Below are 19,527 nucleotides of genomic sequence, written 5' to 3'. Positions count from 1 at the left end.
GCTTGTAATGTATTATAAATGTAATACCAAATGGTATAACGATTATTGTTGATATGTATGCTCATGTTGATGGATGATTTATGTATGTTTACATGTTAAAGTCCAAATAAACTGTTCTGTTCTGTTCGGTTCTGTTCCTATACCAAAGTATGCTTAGTCGTAATAACTATTAAATATCGTGCTCAAAATAATGCGACAACCAATTTCCCATCATCATCATCATCATCATCATCATCATCATCATCATCATCATCATCATCATCATCATCATCATCATCATCATCACCACCAACAGCACCACCACCATCGCCATCATCATCGTCGTCGTCTTCGCAATCAACATCATCATCTGCATTATCATCATCATCATCATCATCATCATCATCATCATCATCATCATCATCATCATCATCATCATCATCATCATCATCATCACCACACACACAGCAGCATCACTCAACATAAGTATATAAGTATGGTAAAATTCATTGCATCAAATTACGCTCACTACTTTCATCAATAATGTATAAGTTTAAGCGAATCGTCTAGTGGAAAAGTGTATCAGTAAAAAGGGATAATTTAAAGGTATGCGTAACCTGTTCTACTTTTTGTACCTAATTAACGAATGGAAATGGAATTGACTTGAAGTACGTGTACAATTGCCTATTAGCATTCGCAGTCACGTATGGATTATAATAAAGTACATTAAACCAGTTCCTAACCAAATATTATGAGTTGATAACACAGGTGATTTATACATAGCCTCATATCAAATTGCTGATGAATGGAAATTGACTGAATAATTTTAGAAACTAGTAAACTATTTACTGAAGTAGTATTTAATCAATAATATCAATCAATGAATTTAAATGCATTAAAATGTTAAAGTGAAATCATGCATTCAAAACCAAATGCTGGCGTAGAAGGCGATAAAGGAGATATTAACTCAGAAATAGCTATTGAGGAAAGCACACTTAACTCTCCGGACGGTGGGTGGGGATGGCTGGTCGTTCTTGGGTCGTTTATCATCCACGCCATTCAAGGTATACTTATAAATAGTTATAAAGTAGATTTAGAAGCATTTAATTACTTTGTGATTTTCATCGGTATAGATTGACAATAATGTTTTGTACACAATCGACACACGTTATTTACGACGTTATTGGCGCCAATTGCTTATTTAACGTCTTATATTCTTGCACTATATATTATTATATATTGATGAGTCCCATGAAGTGTTAACAGATCAGTGTTATCTGTTTATAAAACTAGTTTAAATATAAAATATATTATAATAAAGGGACAGGGGAGATAAACTAACGGAGGGCACCCACACAAAACAATACGAAGGGATGGGACCCAGCATGTTTATCATCATTATCATCATCATCTTCATCATCATCATCATCTTCATCATCATCATCATAACCATCTTCATCACCACCATCATCATCCTCATCACCACCATCATCATCATCACCATCATCATCATCATCATCATCATCATCATCATCATCATCATCATCATCATCATCATCATCATCATCATCATCATCATCATCATCATCATCATCATCATCATCATCATCATCATCACCATCATTATCATCATCATCATCATCATCATCATCAGAAGCAGAAGCAGAAGCAGAAGCAGAAGCAGCAGCAGCACCACCACCACCACCACCACCACCACCATCACCATCACCATCATCATCGTCGTCGTCGTCGCAATCAACATCATCATCTGCATTATCATCATCATCATCACCACACACACAACATCATCACTCAACAAAAGTTATTGTGAACATAGTGAATATTTATTTTGTAGCGGCGAAAACAAATGTTTAAAATCTTTCACTGGTGAAATGACGATATTGATCGAATTTGAAGCATAACTAATTAAGCTTCAGGTAAGCCATCCATCAATAGGATGCAAAGGTGTGCTAGTGCATTTTCGATATTAACATCGAGATTAGTTTTTCTTGTGATATTGCTTTTACTATAATATTATCATGACAGGGACTTTACAATGAAAATTTAATATTCGCATTTGTTTGTATTGATAATGTACGAATTACCTTTAGTCATACATACATAAGTGATGATAATTATAAGTATGGTAAAATTTATTGCATCAAATTGCGTTTACTACTTCCATCTATAATGTATAAGTTTAAGCAAATTTAAAGGTATGCGCAACCTGTTCTACCCTTTGTACCTAATTAGCGAATGGAAATGGAATTGACTTGAAGTACGTGTACAATTAGTGCTTATTAGCTTTCGCAGTAACGTATGGATTATAATAAAGTTCATTAAACCAGTTCCTAACCAAAGTTCAATATAATGAGTTGATACCACAGGTGATTTATACATAGCCTCATATCAAATTGCTGATGAATGGAAAGTGACTGAATAATTTTAGAAACTAGTAAACTATTTATTGAAGTAGTATTTAAATGCATTAAAATGTTAAAGTGAAATCATGCATCCAAAACCAAATGCTGGCGTAGAAGGCGAGAAAGGAGATTTTAACTCAGAAATAGATATTGAGGAAAGCACACTTACCACTCCGGAGTGGACGGTGGGTGGGGATGGCTGGTCGTTCTTGGGTCGTTTATCATCCACGCCATTCAAGGTATACTTAAAAATATATAATATTTATAAAGTAGATTTTGAAGCTTTTAATTACTTTGCGATTTTCATCGGTATAGTTTGACAAGTATGTTTTGCACACAATCGGCACACGTTATTTACGACGTTATTGGCGCCAATTGCTTACTAAATGTCTTATATTCTTGAACTATATATTTTTATATGTTGATGAGTACCATGAAGTGTTAACAGATCAGCGTTATCTTTTACAAATGATAAAACTAGTTTAAATATAAAATATATTATAATGAAGGGGCAGTGGCGATAAACTAACGGAGAGATCCCACACAATACAATACGAAGGGAGGGGAGCCATCATGTTTATCGTAAAAATATAATACAGGGGGAGGTAAGAAGGAAGGCATGTTTAACCTCTGTATAAATTTCCTTAAAACAATACGATAAGGGGACACTAACCTATAACGTCGAAGAATGCCCTTCGAAAATATTCCAACTACGGCTTAATCTCAAATCATTATTCACATCGAAAATAACTTCGTAATAGTGTTCTTTGTAGCGCTACAAACGCAGCATCATTTTGCCCAATCATTATTACAAGACGATCTTGTCTTCTGGCGAGTAGACTGTCCAAGTATGCAATGTGCACAAGATGGATATTCAACCCACTTACCATCGATCTGCAGGCGTTATGAGCACTCATTAACGCGTTATACAGAAACTAAACTGTGGAATTATTTGATACGCAAGATGGCAGGGATATACATATCTTTAACACAAATGTTTTTACTATGTCATTTCAGGTGGACTAGAGCGCAGCAACGGTATCCTGTACATCCATATGCGACAACATTTTGGACAGAGTGCGACAGAGACGGCCTGGGTCTTGTCACTGTACTCACTAATCTGTAGACTTGTAGGTGGGTGAAGTTATGTTCTTTATATCTGATGCCTAAAGAAGACATACATATTCTACCATTGGCGGAAGCGGTTTTGTCTTTTTATTTTAGAATAACAATACCAAATTCAATGTTTCCAAGGGACCAAAATAAAACTAAACGTAAAGAATATACATACAGTATCATGACATATCTAACCAATTTCAATACAAACATTTTATCATTCATACTATTGTAGAGTCTGGTTAGTTAAGTCGCATAAACATTTTTGTCTGCTTGAATTTGAATATGTCATATTGTGATATTCACTATTAAATAGTTAATATTTGATATGTTTACGTCTTATTTACCCGATATTCTGATCTAAGTTGAATATATCTTGGTCGTACATACACTAGTATCTGGTTAAGTTGAATATATCTTGGTCGCCTATAAACTATTTTTTTGTTAGATTTGAATATATGTCCTGGTTAAAGAACAACATACATAACTCAAATTAATTAATTATATCAAACTCGAAATATATCTTTTAAAAACTGATGGCTGTTATGCATTATTTGAAAGTGGATACTTATCTCCAGCTTTTGAAAAATGAAATTATAATTTTAGGCCCTATTTCAAGCGGACTATGCACTAGGTACTCGTTCCGTTTCGTCACTTTTCTTGGAGTAAGCATGACGGTTGCTGGAATGCTCACTTCCGGTTTTGTACCCACCGTCCAGTACCTGTACCTGACATATGGCCTCGTTGTGGGGGTGGGGTGTTCCCTCTCCTATACCGCCTGCATACTTGTTGTCGGCCACTACTTCAATACCAGACGAGGTTTGTATGTGTATAACGAATGTTTGCAATAAGTTTTGGTAAGCAATTTGACAGTAGTTATTTAATCAGCATAAGTATGTTCCAAAACTGAGAAGTTTATTTAAAAACAGATGAAGACATATATGAATTCCATTCGGGACCTGGATATCCGATTTTAACCACTTAACATAACCTCACCTTTCCCACAGATATACATGAAATGCCCGAATGAAGGCGACTGTGTTTAACTGATTATTGTTACGAAAACGCCTTCACGTTTGTTTCATACATCTCTTGTAGAATCAATTCCTACGAATATACACCTCCTCATTGAAGTCATAGCAAAAGAGAAGGGAGGAAACTGTTGAGAACTCACTCGTACTGTTTGTAGTATTCTTAAACCACTAAAACAATATCCTTTATTCTGACAAGCGACACATTTCTACGTAGTTAAATGTGAATATATGGTATTTATTAGCACGTATGGATTAGACTATAGACTTCTACGCTTGTCGTAAGTGTTGCCATTATTTCCTGAGAGTCGTGCAATACCATCATTCTGAACTTGTTCTAGTTAAAATTAACAGGTATTTTGGATATTCATTCAAATTTAAACTATATATACGGTAAGTATTTCTATCTGCAATTCAGTCTCTGACTACTTCAAACATGATTTTTGACACACTATTATGCTGTATCTGTTGTGTTTACAACAAGAAATAACAACAGTTTTACGGTTTATTACTAGTACTTGAGAACAGTCATTGAGAACTGAACTACTGTGATAGCATGCAGCATGTAGTAGAACAGAGGCGTGGCTTATCAGAGGTGTCGCTATTGGCTGAAGTTAAATACACAACAGTTCTCCCCTTTCAAATATGAAGCCATAACATCATATATATCAATAAAATATTTCCATAATATTTAAACTTTTTATGTTTTTCATCATAAAAATATTGTTTCAACAGTGCGATCATTGATAAACAATACACATTTTGTAAAGCTATTAAATTAATTGATCTTTATTTGATAAAATTAATCACAAATAGCAGCTATTAATTAGCAACACTTCTCCAGCGTCATTTAATTAATCACATTAATTTACAATGCCTCTTGACGGGTACTCTCTAATTATACGCTAATCTTTCCGGCGGGTGCCTATCGCGTTGTGGATAACGACGTTCTTCGACCTGGGGCGGTTCATTATTATTACTAACATCTGGGGCTAATTGCTCTGAATGTTGTGAATCGGGTAGTGTATTGAAATACCCCTGACCGCGAGTTAATGGCATTGATCCTGTTAACTCTGGTATCTCAGTTTGAGCCTGACTTTGTTCTATTTCGGTGGGCCGTAACTGATCAATGTGTCGTTTCCATGTGGCATTTCCAACAAGTACTTTATACATCAAGGGGTCATCCCTTGATACCACCGTCCCTGTAACCCATTTCTCTTTCACGCTCGGCCTATAATCGCGCGCAAGTACGCTTTGACCTAACTCAAGCTCCCTAAATGTTTGTTTTCCTGCTAATGACAATTTCATTTGTTTGTCTTGAACATATTGCTTTGTGTCCGGCTTGAGCAAATCGAGCCTAGTCCTAATTTTTCGATTGAAAAATAGTTTTGACGGTGTTTCGTTGGTTGTGGAATGCACAGCTGTGCGGTATGATAATAGAAAATTACTGAGTTTCAAGCCGAAATCGTCAGTTTCGCCATCCATAGCTCGCATAGCAGATTTAAATTTAGCATTGAACCTTTCAACGAGACCATTTGTTGATGGTTTTGCCGGGGCTGTTTTGATATGCATTATGCCATTACTTTGCATGAATTTTGCAAAACTATCAGAAATGAATTGAGGTCCATTGTCTGTAACGCATTGTTTCGGAAGACCGTATCTTGAGAATATAATTCGCATTTCATTTATCGTGCGTTCGGCAGTAGTCGATTTCATTTCTATAACTTCTGGCAATTTGCTATGTGCATCGACAATTACCATAAACATTCGTCCTAAAATGGGCCAGCAAAATCGACGTGTATTCGTTCCCAGCTGTAACTCGGCCATTCCTACGGATGTAGGTAAACATGTGCTGGCTGTCTTTGTTCCATCTGACACCCATTACATTTTTTGACCAGAGATTCAATGTCACTATCAATACCGGACCACCATATGTAACTTCTAGCCAGTCCTTTCATTTTGACAATCCCAGGATGCCCTGAATAAACTGGGTCTAATACCTTAGACCGTTATTTGATTGGAATTACTACCCGGTTTCCCCACATCAAACAACCATGATGAATTGCGAGTTCATTCCTACGCGAGAAATAGCTTTTCAACAGAGGGTCATTAAGCTTTTCGTCCCAGCCGTTTTCTACATAACTGAAAACACGCGATAACAAACGCTCGCGCTGAGTTTCTCTGCGAATCTGAGAACTTGTGACCGGTAACTGATCAATTTGAGAGGTGTAAAACACTTCTTCAATATCATTGTCATAATTTTCGGCGGTGTGCGGCGCCGGCAATCTAGACAAGCCATCTACGTTCGTATGTCGTTTAGTATTCTTGTACTCAACATCGTAATGAAATCCCGACAAGTATAACGCATATCTTTGAACACGTGCCGCGGTGGTAACCGGTATGCTTTTACCAGGGTTAAAAATCGAAGTGAGCGGCTGGCAATCTGTCACTAGAGTGAAATGTCTGCCATACAAATACGTGTAAAAACGTTTTACTGCCCAGTAAATCCCTAACGCTTCTTTGTCTATTTGCGCATACTTACGTTCCGTCTTTGTCAAGGAACGCGACGCGAATGCTATTGGTCTTTCGGAGCCGTTCGGCATAACATGTGACAATATACCGGAAATACCGACAGGGGATGCGTCCGTTGCGAGCCGTACCGGAAGTTCCGGATTGTAATGTGTTAGCACGGGCTCTGATGTGATCAAGCGCTTCGAATCATTAAACGCCCTGTCACATTCATCTGACCATTTATACTTTTGATTTTTCTGGAGAAGTGCGTTTAACGGACTTACAACGGTTGCAAGATTTGGCAGAAATTTGTGATAGTAGTTTAAAACCCCAAGATAAGCCCTCAATGAAGTTACATCATGTGGTACAGGTGTGTCGAGCACCGACTGAATCTTGTCATTACATTTCCACAATCCTATTTTACCAATGTCATGACCACAATATGTTACTTTGTCTTGAAAGAATTGACACTTATCTTTGTTAACTTTTAATCCATAATCACTCAAGCGTGATAACACTTTTTTTAAGGTTTTCGTAGTGCGATTGATCACTGTCCCCTGTGACAATCATGTCATCCAGTATACACTGTACTCCCGGAATTCCCTGAAGTATTGTGTCCATTGTGCGCTGCCATATCGCTGGAAGTGAGGAAATTCCATACACAGACCGGTTATAGCGGTATAGTCCCCGATGAGTATTGATTGTCAATAACTCCTTGCTGTCGTCGTCGACCTCCAAGTATAGGTACGCCTGGCGTAAATCCAGTTTCGTGAATTTTTGTCCCTGTGACAGATTAGCAAAAATGTCATCAACACGTGGAAGTGGATACTTGTCAACCTTCGGCGCCTGGTTGACCGTGACCTTGAAATCTCCGCAAATCCTGACATCTCCCGTTGATTTCAAAACAGGTACGATTGGTGTAGCCCATTCGCTGGTATTTACTTTCGTTATTATCCCTTGTCTTTCAAGGTTGTCAAGTTCTTTCTCGATTTTTGGTTTCATTCAAAACGGAACCGACCTTGCCTTCATGAACTTGGGTGTGGCATCGTCTTTCAGCGTTAATTTCGCACTGAAGCCTTTAGCGTGACCAATACCGTCGCTGAATACAGACTCATATCTATTCATCATATTCGCAAAACGATTTTTTTATGATTCAATGTTATTGACGCGCATAACGCTAGTCCAGTCAACATTAATCTCACTCAACCAGTCTCTCCCAAATAAGGATGGTTTGTTGCCTTTCACTACACAAAGCCTTAAATCCTTCGTTTGGTTGTTGTAGTCAACACGCACTACTGCAGATCCTACTTGCTGTATTGTTTCCCCAGAATATGAGTGTAGCTTACAGTAGGGTTTGTCCAGTTTGATATTTCCAAACAATTGTTTTATGTTTTGTTCTAAAATAATGATAACTGCAGACCCAGTGTCTAGTTCCATTTCAACCTGTTTTTCATTGATGACTGGATATAGAAGAATTCTCGATGTTCTTTCGCTGGTCACTTTGTTTATGACATACACACTGTCATTTTCGTTCCGTCAATTACGTTCACATTTCTAGGGTTTGGACAGACAGTCTTAATGTGTCCCTTTTCACTGCAAATATGGCAAATTGCATTCTTTAGTGTACACTTGTCAGACTGGTGGTTTGATTTACCACAATGTATGCACCGTGTATTGGAATATTTCCCTTTTTGTTGAGGCTTCAATGTCACGTCATTACGGTATTGTCGTTTACTCGGTGGCTTCTTTCCTATTTTGTTTACATTTGAACTTCCTGATGCCGTATAATGTAATTCAGCTGCGTCTTTGCAAGCTGTTTCCATCGCAGTGGCGATTTCAATTGCTTTTTTCAAGCTTAAGTCAGCCGTTGACAATAGCTTACGTTGTGTCACTTCATCCTTCAACCCACAAACAAACCTATCACGTAATGTGTTTTCGAGATTATCATTGAATTCACGATGTTCTGCTAATCTCCTTATAGCGGCTGTGAAATCACAAATAGATTCACCTGTCGCCTGATTACGTTTATGAAAACGGAACCGTTCCGCAATCACCAGAGGTTTGGGACATAACTGTGTCTTCAATAATTGACAAAGTTCCTGGTACGTCTTCTCTGCTGGCTTTTGGGGTGACGTTAAGTTTCACAACAATGCATATGTCTTCTCCCCCAACAGAGTTAATAAAGCGGCAACCTTTTTCTCGTCCCCAATACTATTTACTACAAAGTACATCTCTAAACGCTCCTCATATGAAATCCATGATTCACTGTCACTGTTGAATGCGTTTAAAGTTCCAATTAAACCTGAGTTCGCCATCTTAATTATTATCCAGAATTTCACGCACAAATGGATAAAATTCCCGAAAAAATAGTACGTTTTAGTTAAACATCCTCGTCGCCAATATGTTGTGTTTACAACAAGAAATAACAACAGCTTTACGGTTTATTACTAGTACTTGAGAACAGTCATAGAGAACTGAACTACTGTGATAGCATGCAGCATGTAGTAGTACAGAGGCGTGGCTTATCAGCAAGAGGTGTCGCTATTGGCTGAAGTTAAATACACAAGATATCGTTTGTCATATCTATTTTACAACAACAAAAATGATGTATCTTCTATTATTTAAGCCCACAGTTTGGAACTTTAGGACAAACTACTCGTGTTATTAACTTCTGTAACAATATCCAAGAATCCGAAATATTAAGAATATGTAATGTGGGCTATTCTATTTTAATATCACTCTGAATGGGTAATTATGTTGGCTTTCGTTATATATTTGGTGTAAATGTGTATGGCTTTGGATAGCTCCTGTAAGCCAAACGGTAACATTCTTTTTTTTTTATTTCACTTGCTAATGTTATATTTCTCGGCCATTATTAGCAGAACAAACAGTTAAATTGTTGTGGCTTTATAACTGGTACACACCAATATTCAAGTGTATAAAGCTAAAATATTTGGCTTAATTAAAACAAATACTGTTCAACGGTACGAAATATTTATGGTAGCAAGTTGCAATTGGTGGTTTAAAAATGCATTTCATAAATACTCAAACGAATAATTTATATCGATTTAAAGGACATAGTTTCTCTATTCATCTGGTGCCAAATGATTATTTTTCAGTGACATTCTTCAAAACTTCCTCTCCTTATATGGCATTGATTTACGAATGTATATAATTTATGTTTGATCTAATATTACTAAGTTAAAATCATAAAATCATATGATCAAAATTATATGTTTAAAGTCCTTAAAGGGTCTGTTAAAACTAAAAAAAATGTATAAAATATCTTAAAGATATCTGCATTAATCACATTACATTTCTCTCATTATAATATGTTTTAGGTATTGCAATTGGAGTTGCTGCATCAGGGGTTGGATTTGGATGTTTTGCTTGGCCGCCAATACTGCGTGCTTTTTTTGAATATTTTGGATTCAGAGGAGCTTTTCTTATTATTGGTGCCATAGTCAGCAACGTTTACGTTTGTGGAATGTTGTTCATGCCTTTAAGTAAAAGAAAACTGAAGACAAAGCCGTAAGTTATCTAAAAATGTTAACCCTTGTGGTACTTTCTGGTTGAATTCAATATAGCTAACATTTACTTTTATTGAATAAATTATTCAAACATATTACATCTAACTAAGACCCAAGGTATTCTTGCAACCGGTCGAAAAGGCCTTTACACATTGTTATTCTCATGCTTTGAAAAAAACTACGAACAATAACATGAAAGCAATGTTTACACAGGAATTAATCTGACCGTCATCCTTATTTGCTTTAAGCATTGATTTATTTGCCCGTTTCATTGCCGAAAAAAATCTAATATTAAAGAAATATCCAGTAGTTTTGTAAGTGTTGGAAAATTGCAGGCAAGAAGTAACCTTGAATAAAGATAAGAACGAAACAACTGTATCGCTGTTGCCACAACAGGAGAAGAGAATTCAACATTTTGCTGAAGCAGTAAGCTGCAACGGGCAAAACAGCACGCTGTTTTCACCGGACAAAACAACTGCAGAGACAGTACATATACCAAAGAGACGTTTCATTGATTTAACACTGTTTCGAAACTATGCCTTCTTCACCGTGTGTGCACAAATGGTGTTATTTGCCCTTTCATACAATATGACATTTGTGTACCTACCGGCCTTGGCCAAGGACCAGGGCATATCAGAGTTGGAAGGATCCTACTTGATCTCAATCACAGGAGTGTTTGACATGATTGCACGTATATCCATGTCGACATTGCTAGACACTAAACATGTCAAACCGTATCGTTTGATAACATATAACATGATACTGTTTATCATCGCAGCTTTAACTGTTACCATTCCGTCTTTACATAGTTTTATGCAGTTTGCTGTCATATGTGCCATATTTGGTTTCGTTTCTGGAACGTATATATCACAAGTGGCACTGATATTGGTGGACATTCTGGGAATCAGCAATTTGGCGAGTGCGTTCGGTCTCAACCAGTTATGCTATGGGCTTGGTATGCTTCTTGGCCCAGTCATCGGAGGTAAGATCTGCTCTCAACCAAGTGTGATATGCCTCTTGGCACAGTGAATAAAGCAAAGATCTGATATCAACTAGTAATGTCGGTGTAGTGACATGACCAAATGAGAGCAGGCAAGATCGGACATATCTCAGAATATTTGTACGCTTTGTGACCCAGTTGAGAGGAGTTAAAATCTGGTTTCAACCAGTTGTGTCAGGGAAAAAGTACGCTTCTTGGCCAAGTTGGGATGCGCTAAGATCTGTCATCAACCAGTTACCTCGGGCTGGTCTCAACCAGTTATCTCAGGAAATTGGTTTGCTTCTTTACCAAGTAGTACGAAGTCAAATCTTGTCTCAACAAGTTTTGCATAGACATTATGTTTTTTGGCCTAATGACTAAATGAAAGATCTGCACGAGTTATTGGCCAATTGATATGAGGTAAGGTATGGTCTCACCATGTTCTATCCGAACATTGAAGCGTCATGGCCCAGTGACAGGAGATAACGTCTGGTATCATCAGTTTTATCCGAGCATTGATGATTATTGATGCATTAATGGAAAGTAATATATGGTATCACGCAGTTATTACTTGGTATTCTTGGCCAAATGATAAGAGGTGATTTCTGGTCTCAACCAGTTATTTCAGGGTAGTGGAAATCTACTTCGCCCAGGTAAGACACTGACGGCTTAAGTCTGAGTGAGAAAGCAAATCACTGAGGATTCTGATCTTGAAGCAATTTGGTAACACACTTATAATATGTTTTGCTGGGTCTATGTTTACAAACAGTTTCAAGTTTGAGAACAGACTACTAAGTACTATTAATTTGTATTGTATCATGTATTCCTTCTTTCAGAGCATTGTTTGTGAAATCTTCTTAATGTCTTAACCATTTAAAGTTTATACATATATATACATTGTAATCTAAAAGTCATTTGTATGAATGGCGGAGTAAAAATCTTTCTGTTACTTTAAAAAGAAGCTATCCTGAGTCTAAGTCTACATACGGACATAACATCTTTTGTAAACAGCGACTCACTTACAACGTCATGGGCCCGCGTTTACGAGCGGTTTGACGACTACGCTCAGATTTGAGACATAGCTATGTAATGGAAGATTTCCGCATATCAGAGCATTGATAGTGAAATTATCTGAAAAAAAACAGTCAAATATTCAGATTTTATTTAATTGACTATGTAACACAATGTTATAGAAACGATTTGTTTAACGTTTTGATAAAAAGTTGTTGTTGTTTTTTCAAAGTAAGAATCAGAGGTCAAACGTTAGACTCGTCGGAAACATGGAAGCTGAAGTCAATAATTACTTCAATAAAAACATAATACTTAAAAAAAATCTGTGATATTAAGGTGCATCACCTGACAACATATCGATTCCTATGATCATTTTGCAAAGCAAAATAGATTTACTCTACATATTTTATCATTTGAAAGATGAGAACTATTTGTGTAAAATTTGACCTGTTCAGTACAAAAGTATTTTAATTGATGGCTAGTGAAGATTATCTTTGATCGTTTATTAAATGTTATTTTTACGCTAACATTCTATGTATGTGTAATCTTTGCTTCATGTATGTTTTCTTCTTATACAGGGTTGATAAGAGACTATCTTGGCAATTATTACCTGTCGTTCTACTGCGGTTCTGCATCGACATTTGCAGCCGGTCTACTGATGATGACAGGAAACATTTGGCTGCGCAGGCGTGGGGACGCGTTATAGTGGTTGTGTTTGAGCAGCATTCTGCCAACGGCATGAACTCTCACATTCTATTGTTCTCACATGAGCAAAATAAAACAAAACGAAAAGTATGTCGTTTCATTACCACCGTTTGAATTAGAAAAGGTACTTATCGAAAATGCATGCATCATACACGAATCATCAATTATATTGTTTGCAGATCTAACTTTTTAAGAACATGCCATTTGAATATGGTTTAATTTGATATGGCTTTATTTGCTTGGAAAGTAAATTAGTAAAAATACGTATGTAAATGCAATATTTACGTTAAATTATCGAAATAAGATCATTATATTACAGGTTTAGCTATACTTTATAGAACACGCGTTAATTTATCATGCCAATAATTGGGATTGTGCTTAAAATACGCACAAGCATGCAATTGACTGCTACATTCACGAATGTAGTTGCCTTGATATTTTGAAGCGGTAGGCATGCTAGTTGCGTTTCTGAACAAAGCACTCACTTAAGAATGTCGGATTGGAATTTCAAACCAGTTTGAATGCGCATATTCTCAAGCACGCTGGTCGTACGCTTATTAATATTTACAAAATAAAAATAATAATATGTAGAACAGTTATGTGAGCTGGATTCAACGGTGGCATAGAAATGGCATGTGGTTTTTATGTCAGTACGTACGTCACATTTTAATTCCGCTCAATAACTTGAGAACGCTGACACACAGAAACTTCATACTTGGTATGCATGTTGGTCATGACCAGTAGATGACTTATATCTTTGGTTATCACCAGTCCAAAAGTACAAATTTCGTGTCCATCACTGATTATTTCTCACCTACGACCACAAAATGGCGTTAGCAAATACCTAGACAGTACATAGTCGACAGTTCAAGAATATGAAGAGTATGCCAAACACAACCGTTGATACAAAAATGACGCTAAAAATATATACCACGGATTCGTAGGAAATAAATCATTTTCAGATCTACCAAAGAACATTTAAACAGAATATGCAATGAATTGTTCTTTTAAATTGTTACTCATATATCATCAGTAGGACACGGATTCACTAACGCTAAGAGTCTGAGTTTGAAACTTAGACTCAAAACTTGTGTGAAAAACTCAAACATTTGACTTATTAAATTTGATAAAAAAAAGTCATAAAAATCACTCCTATTGACAAGAGGATGGCCATATATACCACATACAACACTTTTTATGACAAGAGAATGGCCTTATATACCACATACAACACTTTTTATAGAAATGCTTTGATTAACATTATTTAACTTAAACATCAATACATGCAGTTTTGAGTTTTCACTCATACGTTAGTCAATACTGATTCTGTATATTTCAAAGAGTTTTGTCCGGGTAAGGTTTCCAGACAACTGTACCCATGTATACAAAACCGTTCGAATATATGGTTGTTTACATACGTATCATTAACAAACACAACGACGACATGTACATATATGGTCATTTTGATTATTGCTTTTTATCTAAGGTGGTATAAAACCGGAAAAAACATTCTTTGGTACGTAAATTCAAGATATGTTTAACCGTCTTTAAAAGCAATACCTTACATCATGAAATATAGCTTCAAAACAATACGTTTTCTGTATCGAAACGTTTTACGACCATCCGATAATTCAGTTAAACGTTTTGCCTCAACCACAAAATTATAGCAAAACATTTCATTTTAATAAAAACAAACATCGCTGTTGCGCTATTTCATTAGTTTTTCAGCATACATTAATAGAATAATGTGGACATGCGTATGTCAAATTTGAGCTTCCATAGTCCATATTATAATGCATGCAGACCATAGTGGCTATATTTGAAGCACTTGTAATTTAATCGAACAGGCTAAGCCCAGATTTGTGCGGCCGACGAACCATTACAGAGGTTCGAGTAGCCTTTAGTTTCCTTGAAACCTAAACGACTGTACTTTGTGACGTCTTTGATGTTTATCATCTTAATCAACGCATTTTATTCCCAATGCATATAGTAACTTTAAACTGTGTTATGTAATATTTATAATAATTTACATAATAAGCTTACAGCTGGTCAGTGGTTTGTTTAATCGTTCCTTTTAAGGCTTAAAACATAAAGGTATATCTTATCTTAACATTCCCTTTAAGGCTTTTAACCCGTCAGTGATATTTATAAACATTCATTTTAAGGCAGTTAGCTCATTATGTATTCAATCATTACTGATAAAGGAACGTTGACAGTGTAACCTTCACTGGTATATTTAGCACGCCATTAATCTCAGGCTATGCGCAAGATAGGGAACTATCTTCATGCTACTTTACAACTCCCCGATATCGATTATTCAACCCATGCACTATACTGCATTTTTACATAACATTACACATTCATGATCAAAGGTTCAGTTTTTTCTCCGCAATAAGGAATACAACTTGGAAATGACAGTACTTGTTCATGTGTTATGTAGCTTTTGGTTGGTGTTATGCGAGCCTTCCGTGAAAACAAGGCTGGGTTTAATTAGTGGTAAAATTAACACAGCGACGTTTAGTGACAAACAGTTTGTTGTAAATGAATTCCTCGGAGTTCCATATGGAAAATCACCTATAAATGAACTGAGATTTCAAAGACCTCAAGAAGCCACTAGTGAAAATATAGTTTTTGCTATGATAATATGTGAAATAAATACAATCTTTCACTGAATTTTACAAAGTTTCTGTTGCTTTTATGCTTACTTTGGTAGTTGTATAGGTATTTTAATTTATTTTATTAATACCCCTTTTATAAAAGTGTGTATGCTACTACGCTACCCGTGGGACGGCCTTCACGTAAGGTTTTGATAGCTGATGACGTAGCTGTAATTTCTATTGCCGGCTCATGGAGAAATACTTATCAAATGTGTTTTAGTTCAAACATTTTATGAACATTAATCAATGCACTTTTTTAATGTTTCTATGCTCCAAATGATAATAACATTCAATGCACGAAAGTTTTATTAAATTGTTCAGGGCATAAATGCATAACCAAAAACACTAGTCACCAAAGTCAATTGGAAAGGTCAAACGCGTAATGAAAACGATTGTGAATTCATATTGGATATAAAACGTTTTCAAAGAAAAGAGTAAAGACCACGCTTGGTTGATATCATTATTTTAGATAGTTGGGTTAAACCAATCACTTCATTGTTGTGTGAATTTATCGGGAAGTTTGTACTTCAAAGTCATACAGTTTTAAAATATATTTGTCGAAATTGTGTTCAAGCAGTTGTTTTTGTATGTAAAAATTGTTTTGTACCTGAAGAAGTATTCGAATTATTAGCTTCAATTTTCAGTTCAGCAAACCATTTGAAGAACAGGAACACCTTTTTTTTAATAAACGGTACTTTTTTCCAAAAATGTCATAACTTAAACATATGCAACCTTTTTCAAAGAGCGAACGATTATTTTCGGAACATTTACTGGTTCAAAAGTTATGAGTTTAGTTTTGACCAAGGAAAAGATTCTATCCTTTTAAAAAAAAAGTTCTTTAAGTTGATATTTTCACTCTTTTGTTTGCAGTGAAAAGCATAAAGGAAAATGGTGTACCTTCATATTTCATAAAGAATTGCTTTTAAACAACAATTAAACTTAAGCTACAATTCAAAGAAAGTGCTTCAGTGAATATATAAATTGGAACTTAATCACGATTCCATTAGTGAATGGTTCAGTGAGAGCTCATATCGTTTTCATTCTGAAGCAGAAAAGTCATACACTAACAATTATTCTAAAAGGACAACGCTCACACCTTACATTTATTTCAGTATTTATTTAACGATTAAATACGACATGTTGCATTTTATTGGGGTATGGTATACAACGGGGCTGTTCAAAATGGGTGGAGTCCGAAGAAATCAGCATGTGCATTGTCATTTCTTTGGAAGTTACCATTCAATTTGGATGAAACGACAGTGGTGGTGAGTGGGGTAACGTGAACTTTCGCGGAAGAAAAGCCATAGGACGCGATAAGACTTAGTGTTGAACTGAGCTCTTTCTTCTGGACGTTGCTGTGTACACTACAACATGTTATTGTTTCATTTCCTCGATTTCATGTTTTGTTAGATGCTATATTTTTACCAAATGTCAATTCCAACTTCCGAAATAAGTCGTCATCATTGTCATTTAATATTTCTTCAACTGTTCCATCCATGAAATCATATACATAAAAATCAATCACATTATCGTTGATTATTTTGTTTTAACTGCTTTACTGCAGATTACAGTTTTGCATGTTGCCAATAATATTACTACGATTTCATTGGGGAAAAAAATAGTTCCGTAGTAAATATGCCCCGCCCATTAGTATTATTGCACCCAATGACAGGACAGAAGTATCGAACAAACACACGCGATCTCGATGGGAAATGCCGTTGCACTTTATGCAGAAATAATGTGAAATTGATAAACAACAACAATCGTTAAGGAATGAAGTGTTAATGTAAATATTTATTAAAAAATCTTGTTCTGTGTCAATAGAATCTCAGATGTAAGACAGACACTAACCTTTAAATGTTTACTATGTCGAATCGTCAACAGATGCAGGGGTTTGCTTGTCTTGTCCAATTTATAATAATCATGTAATGCCACTGATCTTATTCTATTTGTAACGGTGTTATTGCAATAGACGTGAATATACTACTAAGGTTTCTTTCAAACCTTTAAATGCTTTCGCAGATTCTGGATAAGTTTTGAAGGTATCGGAAAGCAAGACAATGGAGGAAAGAAGATAAGTGAAAAATGAATAGATCTTGATAAATAAGAATTCAACAATCTTGCAAAAGTATACTTACTATCTTTTCTAGCATATGCCATTATATCAATTTTATGTTGTAACCTCTTTAACTTTTTGTTTTAATTTTCCGGTGTTTCATGTGGTCTAGTGTTATGATGGAAAATATCTTCATTTTTTCTATCAAGAAAAATTGTCCTTTTGCTTCCTTTTTCTGTTGATTTAAACATTGTATCCAAAAAAGTACAATTAAAACATAAGGTCATAAGACATAACATACAAACACAACCGACACAGGCATAAAATATTATCGATATAAATTGCTTAATAGGTAAATTGCTATCGCATCGTCATCTTGAATCCCAGATCAGAATCATTTCGTTTAGAAATAGTGAATAAAATTATAAAATGCTGTTAAGGTCTGAATTTAACAGATCTTATAATAGCTTTGTGATTTTCAGTTGTGGAGGATAATATCCTGCAGAAATGTTAACTTATATTGATACAGATGATATTGAACTGGACCAAATGAAATTACTGGATTCCTTTCATATAGCGATTGTCTTACTCGCATTTTTTTACAGTAGCACGAAATATCTCTACTAGACTAAATTATTAGCTGATCAAATTCCACTTAAGGTGAAACGCGACTATGAATGTTTTTTCGAGTAACTGTCTGAAAATTGGAAGAGCATATGCCCAATTAGGGACTGTTTTTACATTTTCAATATTCGGAACAGTTTTGAAACTATGACTCCTCAAAATATACCACTGACGTCAATTTTGAGACGTCTCTCATATTTTTGCGTTCCAGCTACAATAACCGATAGTTTCACCCATTCTCCGTTTACCGCTAAGAAATTTAAACCTCAAGTGCGTCTTGTGAACACGTTCACGCTCATATATTTTTCTTTCTCTTGTTGAACGTTATTGTTTTTAAAATTCGTCTTTAACGTCATTTTTCGCGGGAAAAACGGCGTCGTGTTTCGCTGAAAAAAGTGCGCCTTTCTTTATTTCTTGAAAAAACTGCTCGTTTAATTTTTGTTTTTTTTTAAATACATGTATTCAATGTTTTATTACAAATCGCCTGATATCAAGAAAAGGGTACCTCACTGACTTCGTTTTTGCGCAGAATCAAATAATTTAACCCCTATACCTGTTTCTTTTTCAATACGTAGTGTATTTAAACGTTTAGCATGACGTTAATCGAATTGTTTTTGTTTATTAAATGGAAAGATTAGAAATCTTAGAGTGTCTGATCAGTTTTATGTTAAGGATATTTGTTATTGTTGTTGTACAAAATATCTAATTCCACACAAGACGGGCGCTGAATAACCAGCTTTATAAATCAATGACTTAAATCTGGCGGCTATTTTAATGAGAGGCTTTCTGAATTATTAAGCAATCTCATTTGCCGAATTATAATATTTTGATAATACACATCAATAATCGTTCCAGTCACTATGCTATGAGCTGTGACTATGCTGATTAGTGCTTTGTTTTTTATA

At 35.6% G+C, this 19,527-nt stretch overlaps 1 protein-coding gene across 2 annotated transcripts; it reads left to right on the top strand.

Moving 5' to 3' along the window:
- The first annotated feature begins 818 nt into the window (after nucleotides 1-818).
- Nucleotides 819-13,360, top strand: LOC128234866 (monocarboxylate transporter 12-like). 2 transcript variants are annotated; one of them, XM_052949454.1, is made up of 6 exons: nucleotides 819-1,043; nucleotides 3,420-3,536; nucleotides 4,125-4,337; nucleotides 10,402-10,591; nucleotides 10,926-11,572; nucleotides 13,159-13,360. In XM_052949454.1, the coding sequence occupies exons 1-6, from the start codon at nucleotides 896-898 to the stop codon at nucleotides 13,284-13,286; spliced, it is 1,443 nt and encodes a 480-aa protein (XP_052805414.1). In that variant the 5' UTR covers nucleotides 819-895; the 3' UTR covers nucleotides 13,287-13,360. The 2 variants fall into 2 exon arrangements, with proteins under 2 accessions (XP_052805414.1, XP_052805420.1); XM_052949460.1 differs by lacking the exon at nucleotides 819-1,043 and adding an exon at nucleotides 2,285-2,641.
- Nucleotides 13,361-19,527: the final 6,167 nt, after the last annotated feature.

Source organism: Mya arenaria, chromosome 1 (genome assembly GCF_026914265.1).
Source record: "Mya arenaria isolate MELC-2E11 chromosome 1, ASM2691426v1".
NCBI classification, from domain to species: Eukaryota; Metazoa; Mollusca; class Bivalvia; order Myida; family Myidae; genus Mya; species Mya arenaria.
The sequence above is the reverse complement of the archived record's forward strand: the minus strand, read 5'-3'. Positions and strand labels throughout refer to the sequence as shown.

What these genes read in the sequence shown, in the direction of transcription:
- LOC128234866 (XM_052949454.1), top strand. Translation starts at nt 896, where the DNA reads ATGCATTCAAAACCAAATGCTGGCGTAGAAGGCGATAAAGGAGATATT. An exon ending in ACTAATCTGTAGACTTGTAG is followed by an intron (nt 3,537 to 4,124) that starts GTGGGTGAAGTT and finishes TTATAATTTTAG; the next exon opens with GCCCTATTTCAAGCGGACTA. An exon ending in AGAAAACTGAAGACAAAGCC is followed by an intron (nt 10,592 to 10,925) that starts GTAAGTTATCTA and finishes GGAAAATTGCAG; the next exon opens with GCAAGAAGTAACCTTGAATA.